This window comes from Diplotaxodon limnothrissa, linkage group LG17, assembly GCF_057381915.1.
Source record: "Diplotaxodon limnothrissa isolate DT_005_m linkage group LG17, D_limnothrissa_male_GT1.1, whole genome shotgun sequence".
NCBI lineage: Eukaryota > Metazoa > Chordata > Actinopteri > Cichliformes > Cichlidae > Diplotaxodon > Diplotaxodon limnothrissa.
In genome coordinates this window covers 36176144-36189211 of record NC_140612.1, presented here as the reverse complement: position 1 = coordinate 36189211, position 13068 = coordinate 36176144, and the positions used below count along the sequence as shown (strand labels likewise).

Sequence of the window (13068 nt, the reverse complement as noted above, 5' to 3'; positions counted from 1 at the left end):
CAAGAAAACAAAATAATTGCAGTTAGTTTTACATTTAAGTCTATGTTTTATTTGTTTTATTTTAGTCAACTAAAATGTTATTTCATATGTATTTTTAGTTTGTACCTTTTTTTAGTTAACTAAAATAACCTTGGTCTCCAGAAGCTTGATGGCTCTCATCAGTTCTATTTTTACTTCTGTCTTTCTCAGTGCTAAGTGCTTAATCAAATCATTACAGTGAAACACAGAATAGTTAAGTCATTTTTACCCACAGTTTTATCCAAAAACACATGAAAATTCATTCTGTAGAGTCTATTTGCAGTCACAGCCTTCATTACACAGCAGTCTAGGAGACTCTTCTTCAACAAGAAAACAGCAGCACATGCTCAGTCCCCGCCCCATACTGATTTGAACCAATAATGTCTTAAAGAGTTTTCCGGACGTCCCGCCCACAAGCGTGAAACAGGCAAACATGGCAGCTTCCACCGACATCATTTTGGGGACCTCAGCGTCCATCGCTGGCATTTTAAATGAAAAACACGGACCTGAACACTTGCAGACTTTAAAAACATTTACAGCTGCGCTGCGGGATGTCGAATACAGGTGAGGTCTGGGTAATTTATTTATGTTTTATACGGAAATGGGCCGTATCAGTGCGGTCCGGCTAAGCTAGCAGTAACTTGAAAATACCCAACTGTCAACTACGCACAGCCAAATATAACGGCACGCCCGGTTTCTGAACTCAGACCTAATAATTGTCGCTGCAGCATAAAAAAACAAAACTAACACATATCAGCAGTATAGCTTCAGTACGTGGTTTTGTACTAAAAGCACATTTTTAAGCATTACTGCCATTGTTTTTCCTGTGCAGGAGCTAACTCTGCTTATTAAAATTTAACGGCCTGTGCACGTGACATTATGCTCCCTTCTGTAGAATTTGTAGCACAGGAGTATCCCGCACATTTGGATTCAAATTGTGAACTTCATTTTTATTTTTTTCTTAATGGAAAAAAGACAGTGTTTCACGCAAGATCCAGCTAATGTAGTGCAAATACCGCGTTATTAACTACATCTGTGTTTTATATCTGGTGGTCTCCCAGTGAGAGTACTGCAAATGAAATGAATATTGTGTATTTGTTCACCTGTTTGTCGTTGTCAGAGATGCTGTGGAGGAGAAGACATTCTCCACTCTTGTGAAGGTCCTGACCAGACTTTGTGAAGAGCTGCAGGCTGCCGGCTTGGACAGTGAGGATGTGCAGACCTTTACCCTGCAGCTCCAGCTGACCGCAGAGTGCTTCAGAGCTCAGAGGAACTCCTGTGTCCAGAGTATACGTAACCAGAGTCTGCTCAGGTATCCCCGACATCACAAAGCAGCATGAGGGGGATCTTTCAGTAAATACAAATTAATTAAGTAAACAATGGTCATAGAGTTTAGTGACTGATTTATTTGGAAACTCTGCTAAAAATCCTTCTTGAGCATTTTTCCTGCTAAAATTTGGCAGTTTATGTTTAAGGAACCTGTACAATTATATCTTTGCAATTGCAGGATTTGTTGAAGTGCTATTTTTGCAGTTTATTATAATATTATGTCAAAGTTTGTTAGATTATTGGGCACCTCCTTTCTTAAGACAAAGAAACACTTGACATAATGTGTCTTTGTCAACTAGGGAACTTGGTTTCATTGATGTATCCCTCAAACTCCTGAGATTTTTATCTACTGTAAATATGGAGATTCCAGATACCATCTTCGAACGTAAGTCTAAAATTCAGCTACTGATGCTTAAGGTACAGTACTTGTGTGTTTTTCCTTTGTCCCTTTCAAAGCCAACTAAATTGTTTTGAAGTGAGCTATAGAGGTTGTTAGAGATGGAAGTAGATTGTGCTGTTTTTGTCTTGTGGTGCTCAAATTGTAAAAGAAATTATGACTTTGACTAGTCAAAAAAATATTATGCCTTTTGTGTAGGCAGTTTCATATAAGAACTATTTTCTGTCAACAGTCTACATCCGCCAACCAGAAGAAGTGTGCATCCAGCTAATATTACAACTCAGGTTAGGGGAGGATGTCATTAATGTTTACATCCTGTCACGATGTCACTATCAAGAGCTGTTTTTCTTTTTTCTTTTTTTAGGGTTCTTTGAGTTTTACAAGAAACCGTTCTGTCAAGTTCTTTTGTATTCAAGAGTAGGCAAAAAACTTTAACAGTCTAGAGGGACATAAAAGCAATACACCATGGAGGAAAATGAATGTTGAATGTTTTTTCTTATTTTTGATCGGTTTTCTGTGGCTCAGCTCTTCGCTGTGGCATCCAGTTTCTTGGTAACTTGGCTGTTGGTAACCAGTTGTGCAAAGATGACATTTGGATGATAAGCTTCCCAGACCTTTTCCTGTAAGTTCTGTGTGCCAAAATCTCACCCTCATCTTTTTGTTTGACTCCAAAATCACATGCAGATTCTATATTGGTAATTCTGTCAACCCGAACGTATCCAAACAGGCAGCTGCTTAGCACTGACGATGAGAAGACCGTGAACTACACCTCGATGGTAATCCACACATGCCTGGATGAGGCCAAGGTGGAAGATTTGTCCAAGCCACAGAACATTGAGCTGGCTCTCAGGGTGATGGAGCTCTGCAGGACTCAGCCTGAGCTGGACTGGACGTAAGTGCATCATCATGGTACTAACTTGAAAACTGTTGTTATGCATTAAGGGCATATTTAAGTGCTACTTTCCCTTTGCTATTTATTGATTTTTCAGAGTGCTGATTGCAACACAGCATTTCCTGAAGTCTTCATCGCTGGTGGAGAACATGTACTCTGAAATGTCTCACCATGATAGGTACTTCATTTTTGTTGTTTGGACAAAAACATGAACAATTCATTCAAACAGAATTGTAAAAATAAAGATATGGTTAAATGTATGCTACAACACCTTTCAACCTATTATTATTTTAGTTTGTTTGGTTTTTGCACTGCAGAGAATTGATGCACAGAATAGTGGTAAAAACAGCTAATATTTAAATAAAAACTATAGATGCTTCATATAGATGTACATTTTGTTTTTCAGAGTTACTTTATTAGAGCTACTTTTAGCCCAGCTAAGAGAGGAGGGCTCAGAAGACTGTGGCATCCCTCCCAGTGTGGCTCATTTCCTGGCCACTTCCTTCCAGAAAGGTTGTGGTGCTGTGCTCACACTTGCTACGGGTTCTGCGTCCAGTGATGAGGTACAGATCATAAATTCAACACAATTTCTGCGGGTTTTTCACCCTGCGTTTGTTAGTCTTACCCTGTGTGAAATGAATTAACCTATGTTTCAGTCATTTTGACTCAGTATTGTGTCTCAAAAGATTCTTACTCTGTGGACTGCCCCCCGTTTGTTGCAATCCCCTGCAGGTCCTGCAGGAGGCACTAACAGTGATTAGTCTGCTGGATGTGCTGTGTGAGATGACCTCAGACCACAAGCAGTTCATGTTCCTACAGGATCATCCAGACCTTCTAGTAACTACTGTTGGTAAATGAAAAACAGCCATTAAGTCAACAACCGAGCAACAGCAGACATTAAACAGCCCGCAAAGTCCAAATGCTGGAAAGTTTGAGGTTTATCATTTAATCTGTTTCTTAAAGGAGAAAAGCAGAATCTCATTTGTCAAAATCAGCTATAATCTGAATAGCTTTATGCTGCTTCTCAGAAGGTGTTCTGCTTTTCCTGTTGTCTGTCACAAACTGTCCATGCAGAGCTCCTGGAGCAGGTACACGCCACTGGGAAGGCCAGTAAGAATATTTTCAGTGCTGCTCAGAACTTCTCCTTCAGTGGAGATGGAGACTCTTCTTCTTATTCTCCTGTCATCAGCTTTAAGGCACATCTCATCAGGCTCATTGGAAACCTCTGCCACAGCAATACCAACAACCAGAACAAGGTTTGGACAAATGAATGAGTGCAGGGATGGAAGTTTGTGGTGGTACTTGATAACAACTGTGACGAAGAGTGAATGAAAATTTTGCTGTAAGCCATAATTTCCAGATCAGAGGTAGCTCAATGTGCTGAGTCATATTTCCACTTGTCCTCTGTCTTTCCTTGACCTAAAAATCTTACTTCTGCACCTCAGAGTCCTTCATATGCTGCCATTTTAAATATGTTGAGAATTTACATACAGTATTTCATGATTATCCTATTCGTGGGACATAAAGAGAACTTTATGTCTGTCTACCTATCTGTCAGAGACAGACACAGAGTCTTGTACTTAAATCTGTCACATCTGAAGCGTTTCTTTAAGTAAAACTTCAAAATAGCTGCCCAAATAAGTACCCGGAGGCATTTTGAAATAACTGTTAGGTGGGGAAATCTGCTCAAGCACTTTAGCTATTTTTTTCTATCTATCTAGTAGGGGAGAGGAAAAATCTATGCAGTATGGTATCACAATATTTTCCTTGCCATTATTGTCAATAGAGGTACAGCAAAAAATCAGTATTTTATTAAATAATACTGTGAGGATACTTCGTAAAAGATGGCTTATCTCATGCACCATCTTCATGAGATAAATGTTAGCTGAGCAAACAACGCTACCTTCTAATTCAGAGCAAGCTAATGACTCAGTCACAGTAAAAATAGGACAGCAACCATCTTGCATCTACAAAAACATAGCTGGCTGACTGATGATTGTATTGACTTTTTTCATATTGTACTAAATGGCTGCGCAGAGCTTAACAGTCATGACCACTTTTGGTCACAAGGTGATTGCACAGGTCGCCTGATAGGAAGCTGTTCTGCAAACGGTTGCAGTCTGACTTGGAATGACTGCAGTCACTCTCTGAGAGATTATTTTAAGTAATTGCTGTTTAATTTATAAATGCAGGAAGACTACCAACACACTACTATGAGTCTGAATGAGCACAATTTGAGGGGACTTGACTCAGCTGAGTGGTTGCATTCTGGTTATATTCCTGTAGAACAGGAAGGTTGCTGAGAGCAAATGTGATACTTAAATGTTTTTTTTTTTGTCTATGCAGACTGCAACAGACAGCACTATGTGCCTATTTATTACAGATAATTGCTGTATTGTCAGAAATGGGTTACATGTAATTGCTTGCTTGACACCATGTAATTGTAAAGTGACAGGAGACTGACTCTGTCCGGCAGCATGGATGGCAGGTTTCGGTGACAGTGTTTGTGTGCTTGAATATCTCATTTTGCACTAAAAAAATAACTGAAGTGAGATAACTTTTGTCAGTATCTTTTTATCCGAAAAGAAAGTTAACTTTAGGACATCATTTTCGGCTACAAAAAAATAAATCACAAAATATGTTATTGCAACACTCAGCATATTGCAAAATGTAAAACATCATATTGTCATGATATCTTATCACGTGGTGCCTGTTGATTCCTACCTGTACGTGCTAGCTGTGAAAGATGAGCAGCGGTAAGGTTTTATACGTGGGAATATGGATATTCTCATCATTAGTAAATGTCGGTGCTTATATGCTTCTCTTCCTTGTCTCTCTCCCATCCTCAGTAGGAGGAGGTAAGACACAAGGACGAGTCAAGTGAAGGAAGCGGGGAGACACATTAGCATATTGAAAATTGCCCAAAGCCTCTTTGGTTAGTTTTATAATATGTACTGATAGTTCTGTCAGGAAATTATGGTTTAGAACAATTATCGAATTTAGAAAAGGAAAATATTTACAAACCCTAAAATTTAAATGTTTTTCTTTGCTTACATTTATTCTAGCCTGCTGGTCTGCCCTTCTAATGCGATCCTTGGTCTCCTAGCATTTAAACAAATACCCTTAATCAGTCCAACACAGTTGGAGGGTCAAAAGTGTAAATGTGACTGCGAGGTTTGGGAGGCCGACCTGAATTAGTTTGCTTTGTTTGACCTCTCCACTAAATGATCATGCTCAGAGGCAGGTTTTAGTAAATGGGCTGCTGCATGCAACCTCAAACCAAATCTCCCGAGGAGTGCAAACGAGTGCAAAGTCTAATTGAGCGAGAGGCTGTGGGTTCTTTCAACACAACTCGGTTTTCCACTCAAATGTGAAACATTAGCTTCTTGTTTATTTTAGAAATCTTATCAGTTTTTCTCAATTGACATCTTTCAGCATGCAGCTATCAGCGTAAAGCACAGATGGGTAATAAAGCAGACAGTATCAACATCACTTTGTAGACTCGGTTGTACTTAATAGGAACAGATTTGTGGAATGCTTGTGGGATGGCCACCCTCAGTTGGCCCCTGTATAATATTTATGGATGCTGATCTGTGGTCTGTCAGTGGTCAGAAATCACCACGTATCTGTTTTCACCCAGATTTCTTCCAGTAAACCAAATGTCGTTCTGTTCACCTTTGGGAGAGATTGTAATTTAAGATGTGCATGCAAAGCGAGGAACTGCTTGTGCCGGACTGAAAGTCAGGGTCCAGCTGCTTGTTATTCATCCCTTTTATGAGTTTAAATATAATTTCAGTAACTTTAGACAATGATTCCTAAAGTGGAAAACGCAGACCTGCGTGCTCTGTGTTTCTTTGACAGTGTAAATGACATTTCCATTTTCTGTAACTCAGCACTTTGTCTTGTTCTGTTGCTCCAGTGTGTTTGGAGAGTAACCGCAACGGCGTGCGGAGGGCATCAGAAAGCAAATACAACAATTAAGCCTATAGAATGAGACACATGATAAAGAACAGATTGTCCTGTTGTGGTGCTCTTAGACTAACCCACAACCACACTGCTTTGTTTGCATGGATGTGAGGCTCTGCTAAGGGCATCTCTGTACTGTTCCTTTGTCTGCTGTTTCTTAACTCGAATCGTGAACCTCGATAAACGTCTCACAAATTCTTTCAGTAAATCTTGGATATAAAGTATCTGTTGTTTAAGTAAGTTTATACAGATTTATTTCCTCCTGAAAAAGAGATATAAAGTAACTAGAGACTGTACAGCAAGACCTTTTGCTATAGTTTTGTTCACTTAATAAGTCATCTCATTAAGAGTATCTGGTTTTATTCTTGCATAAACAATAGACAGTTTGTGGTCTTGATATGTAAATGTTTTTACTTCAGTAGATGCTGAGTACTGATCCAATACCAGTGTTAAATTAAAAATAATGTGTTATTCAAGTTGGTCCAGTTGACATACCTGAGGTATGAGTGGTACTGGTTGATTTTTCAAGAACAAAATTGATGTGCTGAGCTGTAGTAGCTGCAGTGACAGGGATGGACAAGACTGGGAAAGAGTACATCAGAGGGACAGTTCAAAGTTAGAGACACAAGGCTGAGCTGGTTTGGACATGTGCAGAGGAGGGACAGTGGATATATTTCATTAAAGATATTGACGATGGAGCTGCCAGCCTGGAGAAAAAGAGGAAGACCAGAGAGAGACGATTCATGGACGTAATGAAGGCGGATCCACAGAGAGGTCTGGTTTAAAAAGAGGATGCTGAGGATAGTTTGAGATGGAGGTGGATGGAGCAGCCAAAATCATTTTGTATCAAGCTATATCAGGCTCTATTTTTTCCTGATTTTGGAAAGTAGAATTTGGGAATAAATGACCTCCAAGGATAAATATACTAAATTGGCATTTGACGATTTATTTACACTGGTCTCATATTGGTTCAATGTGAGAGTCATCAGGCAGCTGCTTACTGCTGTCATTTATAGTTGTGCTAGTTTTGCCTCATTCAGCTCTCAGTTTCACTGCGAGTACACCTGCTGAGCCGACAGGTGAAGTGATGATAATGAATCAAGTAGTCAACAACGCCTCACGTTACGTTACAGTAATATGTTACCATTAAAGTTGAACAAACAACAGTGAAAACAAGCAAAAGAAATTGGGTAATTAATTCTAATTCATTAGAAGGTAACACTGTGAAATTAGCTGGGGACCTGGCAGCTGAGTTACTCTATATTTGATATCATTTTCTTATATCCCATAGGTGCGAGAACTTGAAGGCATCCCCCTCATCTTGGATAACTGCAACATTGACAGCAACAATCCTTGTATCCTTTCTGTGAAGTATAAATATGAAGCTGTGGTAATGTAGCCATATTTCATGTTTATTTAAATCATTCTTCATATTTAAGCAAAAAGTTTGTGGGCTCTTTTGCAATTAAGCTTTGTATATTTGTATATTTGTACAGTAAAGGTAGTGGGCTTGCCTGCACAACTTTGCATTGAGCTTTAATTGTTGCAGCGTGTACTGGCTGGCAAGGAAAGAGTGCCGAAATGTGAAGAGAGTTATGTTGCTGTTAGGGGTGGGTTTTTATAATCGATTCATCGATTAAAATCGATTCTGGCTTGGATAACGTAAAATCGATTCATTAAAATCCTGAATCGATTTTTTAATATAAATTTATTTTGCCCAAAATGCCAGAATCTCAGGTGACATCTCACAAAATCTTAAGAACCACCAAACAGTTAAGACAGTAAATGAGAGCAGGAACACGGATTCTGCACATAGACTTAAACACACAGCGCGACCCGCGGATCAGAATCAGTTAGTTGTCGCCTTTCTCACGGTCGGGGCTGAAAGCCGACAGCTCGCTGATTCTGATCTGTCGGCGGGTCCGCGCTTTGTGTTCACGCCCTTTATAAGCCGATTCTAAAGCTGTTAGTTTGATCTCTCTCCAAACAATATTGACCGAACCAGCAGCAAAAGAAGATCCAAACGCTTCACATAAACATCGTCATGAATTCACTCTGACTTTTACTGTTTTGCTTCCATTGCGATGCGCAGCTCTCTCTCTCTCCCTCTCTCTTTCTCTCTCTCTCTCTCGAACAGTTTTGCTTTCTTCATTATTCGCTTGCTTGTTACGCACAAGTTTACTGTTGTTTACAGCGCTGTCGGCTGCTGTTTTTTTCCCTTTTACATTCTTCCGAAAAGAAAACCTCATTTCTGCTGTTCAATACTGAATAAATTTAAACTTTTTAAAATTATTCAAAATGCAAAACGCTTAGCCGTGTCTCTAATAAAACCGCTGTAACGTCAGAGGTGATGTTCATATGTTGATTAATGGTTTTCTTTCGTTTTTGATGTACTGCAGAATATTTTTATAAAATCCCAGGCCAGGAAAATCGCCTTCATGTTTTTCTGTGTTTTATCTTCAGCTACTTTGACACAAAGGCATCTGCTGTGACGCTTACACCTGTGATAAAGTCTTGCGTGTGTCAGCTTCCTTTTTATTGATACAAAAATATGTAAATGTACTGATCTGAATTATAATATTTCTGACTGTCAAAATTTCCCAGATTTAAATCGAATCGAATTAAATCGAATCGTGGATCGAATCGATTCGGGACCTTGTGAATCGGAATTGAATCGATTCTAGAAATCAGTGACGATACCCAGCCCTAGTTGCTGTGCTTGCAGATGGTTGACAGTATCATGTGATGGGTTGCAGTTGGTGTTAAAATGGCTAATTCAACATGCAAATTTTGTTTTGTAAACTTTAAATCCAGTTTAATACACAACCAAAGTAAAATGCTAAACTTTCTTCTTCTATCCAGTGGAGTTACACTTTATTGGGCTTGATTCAATTAGCTGATGGGTACCAGCAGACCTTGGAAGAAAGAAAATAAACAGTTGGTACACTGCGGAGCTCCAGTTTTCACTTATTTATTGCACTAAAAGAAAGTGACGCTTCCAGCACCGCATTCATCAGACCCACAAACCCTGACTTTAAACTGGAGGGAGCTCACACATAATGTATCTTTGTCACAACTTTTTGACAGTCTTTGAGAAAACGCATATGTCTTCAGGTCATTGATTTTGTTCCCATGTTTATCTTTCATGTCTGCTTACCGACACATCCACACACACAGAACCACAACCCAGTCTATCTACCATTACATCCAAAATGTAGTTATCTAGAAAAAAAAGTGTGTATGGGGTGACCTGAAATGCAAAGTATACACAACCTGTCTGCAAACCCGTTTGTTTGTTAGGCTGTCTTTGAAGTCAATGACCCAGGGAAAATAAAAACTGCTCATGAGTTGAAAGAGCTTGATCTATTTTCCAGGTTTTGTTGGTATTGTATTTTCTTTCTATAACAAATCATTTCCTAGATCCATCTTGCATGACATCTACTACCTTGTAGCGCGATGCAAAGTTGTTGTTGTTGTTGTTTTTTTTGGCTTTTTTTGGGAGGGGGGGGAGATGCAAACTCACCGGCTTTTATGTACAAATATACAAAACTTAATTCCAAAAGAGACTGAATAAGACCACAAATTTTGATTTAAATTGATGCAGCAGTGTTAAATGGATGCTTGTTTTTAGGCAATAGTAATGTGTTTTGTTTTGTTGCTCACTTTTAATCTGTTCAAAATCATCCATAGTTCTCATAAACTTGGCTGTGGTGTAACCCCTCAGTTTGTCCTTTGTCTGAAATGAGTAGTTTCAGCTATTCATCTCTCTTTAAACCTGGTTTCTTCTCATTGGCTGCCCCTTGGAAACACAAGGTTTGAAGAGCAGGTGGGTGGGGCTGCTTTTAGCCTTACTGTATTATGGAGATCCCCTCTCTATGAGAAAGCCAGAAACTGATTCCCAAGCTTTTGTCTAACAAGGATTGCTTCCACATATGCTGACTGTATTATTTGTAACGTTTCCCATCTTTAATATGAAGATCTACCTCTGAAGCTGTATAAATATGAGGAGAAAATAAGGAAATAATAAGTCATTGAAAAATATGTTTAAAAATAAAAGATGGAACAGCTGCATGTTCCACTCTTTAAAGCAGAAACTTTGACATTGTTGTCCTTAACCGGGCATCTCTAGTCATCAGCCAGTGGGCAATCTTCACCATCAGGAACCTCCTGGAGCACAACTCGGAGAACCAGAAACTGATTGCCACTTTGGAACGCTGCGGCACAGCTGACTACTCCGCGCTCAGGGAGTTGGGTTTCCTGGTGGAAGAGCGAGATGGAACCTTGCTGCTCAAACCTGTGAGGAAAGACTCCTAAAAAAACATCTGTGAGGAGAAAGAAGGTCCTCAACCCATAAACAGGTTTCCATGTAAAGTAGAAGGGAATACATGAAATGTGTACGCTAATGGGTGAACATGCAGCTTGTGTTAAAAGCCTCATGAATGTTACCAAGTACTTAAGCAGCTTCTTCAGGTTATAGGCCTGCTTAGTATTAGACAAATATTATCTGCGCCTGCCCAGGATAGCTAACAGTCACACTGCTGCCCACACAATAATCAAAAAAGTGCGATCAGAAAAGTATGTATTATGCTCTATAACGTACTTTTCTACCTCAGTAATGCTGGTACTCAAGCCTAAACTATTATGTAAACAAAAGATCTGTGGTATAGAAGCAGAGGTCAGGATGCCAGGAGCTCTGGCTTTGTCTTGATCCGAGTCTGGGAAATGAGTTTGTTAGTGGCAAGCTCATGCTGGTAACTTTTGGCAGGGCTGATGCTTTGCGGTTTAATCCAAAGACAAAGAGCACTGCAGTATCCTGGCTTTTTGCTTTTCACAGACACAGATGATACCAGCAGGGGTTTGGGTTTAATCCCAGGCCCATAGTGACTTCTGCAGTAACCATGAAACAGAGAATGACCAAAACATGATGTAATCTACCCCCTCCCTGCCTTACCTAATTAAATGGAGGCATCTTGGTCATGATATGAAGACCTTGTTCAAGTATTTCCAATATCCACTTATCTACACAGATATGGTATTCACGATATTATAAGCTAAGGCGATTTAAGGGGGAAATGCAGTAATACAAATGCATGTGTCATTATTTAAAAACAAGGCCCAGTGTGTTTACCGTGTTTTTGCTTGCCTTTCCAATTATTCTTGTTTTAGGATTATAACAGTATTAGTTAAATACTTAACATAGTTTTGTGAATTTCACCCTAATCTTCTATTTCTATCCATTAATGATTAAAACTAAGTCATTAGAGAGATCATGGCATGCAGGATGAGTTCTAACCATTCTAGAATAACACCAACTTACACTTCACAATACTTTGAGCAATCTATTATTTATTATACCAGACTCCGGAGACTTTTCCGGGAATATTTCATCAATATTGTATTTCCTGTTTAGCTGTAGCCATGTTTGGTCTGCTGACCTGTGATAGCAATTCTACATCAGTAGGCAGTAGATAAAAACATACTGGAATTGTGCATCTGCAGAGCGAGTGAGAGGAATCGGACCATAAGCATTAGTTTGCAGAATGACATCCCTCCTGCTGCTGGGTAAGCTGAACGGTCCTGACAACTCAACAAAGCAGCGCTTTATGCGCCTGCCAACACCCTGCTCCACCCTGTTTGCTCTGCACCTGATTTTTTAATGACAAAATGTGTTGAAACAATTGGTCGGACTCTCCTCTCGATCCGCCAACATAGTGAAGGGAGCTTATGGGGTTCCGGTCCCCAGGATTTCAGACGGCTAACAAAACAGCTGTTAGTCGCACTTGACTGAATGGCTGCAATGCTTTTCAGCCTCACAGGAAAGAGCCTGTGCAAGTCAGCCTGGCTGAATGAGGTGGCATGGCTGCAGCCATGTGGTCATCTCCTAACACATTAGTACCACATTGGTCAAGGTCATGATTTCTTGTTTCCCATGTCAGCATTTTACACCACAGGCCTCTACTATAATGTACTTGTGCCTTCTGGTTGGGGTTTCAAAGCTTCATTTTCTTTGGGTCGTACTATGAGGTTATGAATAATGAGTTTAATGCATAATAAAGGACTGCGTGTATCAAAGAGCTCTTTGTTTTTATTGAAATATTGTTGGCCTTTTGTGACACAAAACAAAAAAGCTAGAGGTGCCTTAGAAATTTTATTGGTAAAAAAAAGAATGAAATACAACTGTCAATGTTTGTGTTGCAGACTCTAATTTTGCAACAAAACAAATAAAATACAGATTTAGTTAAATTTCTTTAAGTTATAGCTATGCTTTTAGGAAACTGTTAACCAAAAGCACCATCAAGACAAATACAAAATACTTGCACTTTCTTTTACACTACCCATGTACTGTCTATAAGCACCTTCCATGTACCTTTTTATTTTTATTTTTTTATAGGGGACCTATTATGCTTGTTTTCCAGCTGCATATTATAATACTTGGACTCTAGAGTAGCTTTGAGTGATTCACAGT

At 39.4% G+C, this 13068-nt stretch overlaps 1 protein-coding gene across 1 annotated transcript; it reads left to right on the top strand.

Annotated features, from left to right (window-relative positions):
• Nucleotides 1–442: 442 nt before the first annotated feature.
• Nucleotides 443–12661, top strand: atxn10 (ataxin 10). The gene is made up of 11 exons (XM_085376022.1): nt 443–582; nt 1139–1330; nt 1647–1732; nt 2270–2366; nt 2472–2636; nt 2734–2814; nt 3043–3199; nt 3369–3486; nt 3711–3892; nt 7894–7957; nt 10732–12661. The coding sequence occupies exons 1-11, from the start codon at nt 452–454 to the stop codon at nt 10914–10916; spliced, it is 1458 nt and encodes a 485-aa protein (XP_085232148.1). The 5' UTR covers nt 443–451; the 3' UTR covers nt 10917–12661.
• Nucleotides 12662–13068: the final 407 nt, after the last annotated feature.